The sequence below is a fragment of the Palaemon carinicauda genome, chromosome 7 (assembly GCF_036898095.1).
Source record: "Palaemon carinicauda isolate YSFRI2023 chromosome 7, ASM3689809v2, whole genome shotgun sequence".
Taxonomy (NCBI): domain Eukaryota; kingdom Metazoa; phylum Arthropoda; class Malacostraca; order Decapoda; family Palaemonidae; genus Palaemon; species Palaemon carinicauda.
Genome location: NC_090731.1, coordinates 166,991,102 through 166,996,101, shown reverse-complemented (window position 1 = coordinate 166,996,101; position 5,000 = coordinate 166,991,102). Strand labels below are relative to the sequence as shown.

The 5,000-nt window shown below is 35.7% G+C and overlaps 1 protein-coding gene across 1 annotated transcript in view; it reads right to left on the bottom strand.

The window, feature by feature from the left end:
- LOC137644131 (uncharacterized) overlaps positions 1–5,000 on the bottom strand; it is a 298,294-nt gene that overhangs the window by 31,217 nt on the left and 262,077 nt on the right. Inside the window, exon 4 of the mRNA XM_068377105.1 lies at positions 1,486–1,716. Within this exon, the coding sequence (XP_068233206.1) occupies positions 1,486–1,716 (231 nt within the window). The remainder of the gene's footprint in view (positions 1–1,485; positions 1,717–5,000) is intronic.

Genomic DNA, 5,000 nt, shown 5'->3' with positions numbered 1-5,000 from the left:
TATATGATGCTGGAGAGATAAGTGTGAGAATGTGGCTGTAAATGTAATCTGAAAATTTGAGTCGGCCAAGTAGGAAGCGAGAAAAGGCTGCTTGGTGGAGTGAATGAACTTTGGGTTATTGTTATAGCTTTGAATTTGGTAGGGAGTGTATTGTGGATTCTTGAAGTTCCTTGATGGTATTTATAGATATACATGGGTAGGAAGTGTGAATGAAATTAGCAGGTGATGGGAAGAGGATATAAAAGGTTTAGCTAAAGAAAGAGGATTAGAGAAGAGCATGTGTAGTCTTTCAAGAGGATGGGTATGGTAATCAAGAATAGAGTGAGAGAGGAAAGGTGTTCTTTAGTAAGAATAGAGGGTAGAAAGTAAAGGTACCCTGACAAGTCGTGACAAAACAAAAATTACCTCAGAATCACAGCTGACCTGTCCACATTGATACGAACTGGCACGACGAGTTCATGCACAATTTACGCATAGTTTGCGCACTTCCCACATCGTCCCAACGAGTTCACGAACAGTTCGCGCATAGTTCACAACCCGGTCACGAAATTTTGTCGTGACCAAAATTTTGAACATTTCAAAATTCTCGTCACGACATGCCACGATGTCACGACGGGTTTACGAACACTTCACGCCAGTTCACGACGAGTTCACCCCAGTTCACGACGAGTTCACGCCAGTTCACGACTCGAGTCGTGACAATTCGTGCAAGTGTCAGCCTGGCTTAAGCAAGGACACCAGGGGAATTAGAAATGCTCTTCATGGAAAATGATATACAAAGAGGAAGGTTAATGAATAAATAGATCTGATAATAAAAGATGAAGTAGATGGATGCTGTTGGACAAGAATGCACTCGTTGGTCAGTGGAGTGAGTATTTTAAAGATTTACTAGATAGGGAAGACAAATAAGATGCATCGGTAAGGTGATCGTAGGGCAGCTGATTGGCTCACCACGGTTTGTAAGGTATCTTTGGATTATGGAAAGGTTCTGAAGGAGTGTTGGAAAGGAGTAATTATTGCGCTGTAAAAAGGTATGGATGGTAAGGTGTATTTATGAATTATTGGGACATAACACCTCTTAGTATTCCAGAGAAGGTGTATGGTAGGATTTTGAATAAGAATGTAGGAGGGGTGATAGGAAAGTGAATGGAAAAAAGGGTATGAATATGGTAGTCACTCTAATATTGCTTTTTCTCCGGGGCCTCAAGTGTTTTATATATATATATATATATATATATATATATATATATATATATATATATATATATATATATATATATATATATATATATATATATATATATATATAGATAGATAGATAGATAGATAGCAATATATGCATTACCCATCTCGTAACTCAGATAGGAACATTTCTTTCTATAGTCTTAATTTTTTTTTAACTTGATTTCATAATTAAAAAAAAAAATTAATTTTGCTACACGTCTCATCAAAATGGTGCTTCCTACCTAAGTGAGTTCACCTTACCTACAGTAATCCTCTAGCTCAGGCCCTTCAACCCAGCCGTGCGTTCCGTAAGTATCGATGACGGCGTAGTTATCCGGACGGCTCCTCTTCGCTCTCCTCCATGAGGCTCCTTCCTTCCGGAGGCGGTGTTGGTGACGCCCTTGAAGCTCGTAAGTCACGCCCGGCTTGGGCCCTTGGGTTGTGTTAAAGACTTCATCCAATTCTGGGAGCTTCGGAGGGGCTTGCCTGTAGCTGCAATGTCAAGTTTCAAGATTAGGCTTAATTTCGTGAAAAAGGACAGTTTCTGGAAATGCCCAGAGGGTATCATAACTTAGGCGTTATCGCTACATATAGTACTTTTCTCACATATTTAAGTCGTTAGTATTATATTTGATATAGCTCAAAGTGTGTTCACATATTTAAGTCGTTGATATTATACTTAATATAGCTGAAAGTGTGTTCACATATTTAAGTCGTTAATATTATACATGATATAGCTGAAAGTGTGTTCACATATTTAAGTCGTTGATATTATACTTGATATAGCTGAAAGTGTGTTCACATATTTAAGTCGTTAATATTATACATGATATAGCTGAAAGTGTGTTCACATATTTAAGTCGTTGATATTATACTTGATATAGCTGAAAGTGTGTTCACATATTTAAGTCGTTAATATTATACATGATATAGCTGAAAGTGTGTTCACATATTTAAGTCGTTGATATTATACTTGATATAGCTGAAAGTGTGTTCACATATTTAAGTCGTTAATATTATACATGATATAGGTGAAAGTGTATTCACATATTTAAGTCGTTAATATTATACATGATATAGGTGAAAGTGTGTTCACATATTTAAGTCGTTAATATTATACATGATATAGGTGAAAGTGTGTTCACATATTTAAGTCGTTAATATTATACATGATATAGGTGAAAGTGTGTTCACATATTTAAGTCGTTAATATTATACATGATATAGGTGAAAATGCGTTTACAAATTCAAGTCGTTAATATTATACGATACATATTTGTAAATGAGTACACATATTTAAGTCGTTAGTATTACACGTGATATATCTGGAAATATGGATGGTAAGTAAATGAAAGTTTCACATACATACTCCTATGTTATGAAGAACTATGTACTATTTACTAATGTGTATCGGAAGTGTAATTGTTTGTAATGGAATGTTTGTTATTCGTTTCTTGTTCATAAACATTGCTTTAATGACTCTTCGTTCGTTAAGCACCTACGAGACAAATTGTTTTCCTTTATTCTAAATTTGTTTGCTTTATCCGTTTACTGGAAAGTGACAGCCATCACTGTTTACAATTTAAAGTTATCTTAAGTAGGTCATATACATAGTCTATAATTTCCATCATTTGCATTATTTGTATGAGAGAGAGAGAGAGAGAGAGAGAGAGAGAGAGAGAGAGAGAGAGAGAGAGAGAGAGAGAGAGAGAGAGAGAGAGAGAGAGAGAGATGCAATTCATGGTCGTTTATTAAAGGGATTCATCCTTAAACAGTTAGTGCATTTCGTGTAAAGTCACCGTTTGCCTCTATGTTATAGAATGGAAAAAAACAAATAGAAAAAAACTGCGAAGATAAGATGAGGCAATTGTGTGTGTTTGCCATTGTTGGTAAATTTTGTTAATTGCAAAACAAGAAAACTAAATATTAAAGAAATAAGTTTGTCACTTAACGGATATCATGGATAGACAATTTGCTTTCTCTTCTAACTTGGATCCTCCTCATCATTACGGTTTCAATGTTTGATGTGATGTGTGAATTTATAAGAATGATTTTTGCATTGGCGTTGCGATCGCATGTGAAAGCATCAGAACAGGTGAAATTTAATCCGTAAAATGAACATGTTGGCAAAAGGCCACGTAGAAGTCCGAATGATTGCTCTTATCTTTAGTGCTGCTTGTGACCTATTAATCATGAGGCCATTGCTTTCGAGCTTTTATCTGATGGGAAGTAGTGGATATTTTTTTTATTACTATTAAATTATTATTTAATGAATTACAGAGTAGTAGTTGATGACCACCACACTGACTATAGGTAATATCTGTTCTACCCAAGGGAAATAGTTCTTTGGTCATTAAATATATAAGCGTAATATGTGGTTTAGCCCTGAACACGGCTGTTGCTAATGCAGATGATGCTACTCTTCTTTGCATCGATCAGTCTCCTGAATTTAGATCTTTGTTTGCTCAATCTTTTAACAGATTTAGCTAAGATTAATGCTCGATGCAAATTATTTGGGTCCCACCAATTCTACATTTTTTAATGAACATATTTCTATGTCTACTTGCAAACCATTTAAATCTCTTGAAGTCACTCTAAATTGCAAATTTACTTTTGAGAAATATAAGAGTTCTTTTTCTTCTTCAATTCTGGAAAAAAATCAGCATGTCAAGGCAAGTTGTCTACTTTTAGGATATAGAAAATGTTTAAAATCTTTATTCTCTTATATTTTGATTTTTTTCTGTCAAGTCCTCAGCAGATGACTATGATCATAAATGCTTTAAGGGCTATTAAAATCATCCCTCATCTCTATATCAGTTTCTATGGCTGTTGTTCAGTCAGTGCATATTCTATACGTGTCTTTATACAGTTAATTCTGACCACCCTCTACTTTCAGATGTTCCCTAAATATACGATCGACCACGTAGTAACAGTCATATGATTAATTATGATAATCTTTTCTTTTCTTTCGCAAAGCCTATACTTGCACATAATTTTAGAAATTACATAAGGATCTTTGCAACTATTCTTCGATCCATAGCTGCACCTACTTCCTATTCTTCTATTTTACCACGGTCTCGGCTTTCTCCATTCTTTCTTGCCGCCCCTTGTAACCTTTACTTATAGGGAAACTGGTGGTGGGGGGGGGGGGGGGGGGTTTCCCTACCTATACTTGAGCACTGAATAGCCTCTCAGGCGCCAACACTGCGCTCTCTCTCTCTCTCTCTCTCTCTCTCTCTCTCTCTCTCTCTCTCTCTCTCTCTCTCTCTCTCTCTCTCTCTATATATATATATATATATATATATATATGTATGATAAATTTTGCACATTTTTACGTGTTTTTCATATTCAAATAAGCCATAAATATTTTTGATATATTAATGTCTGGATTCTCTTAACAACCTCGGGATCACAGACCCAGGCGAAATCTCACAAAGACAAGAGCTTGGCTCCGGCCGGGAATCGAACCCTGGTCGGCAAGCTTATATAGACAGTGACTTAACCCACTTGGCCACGAACAAAGATAAAAGTCAATGACAATTCTACTGTACTTCTACCTGTCGAATTCAGGTATTTTGTACTTAGAATTGAAATCAACCCATCTTCACCATCGTAGCTAATTGGTAGTTTGTTACTTGGCATTCAATTTATGATAAATTTTGCACATTTTTACGTGTTTTTCATATTCAAATAAGCCATAAATATTTTTGATATATTAATGTCTGGATTCTCTTAACAACCTCGGGATCACAGACCCAGGCGAAATCTCACAAAGA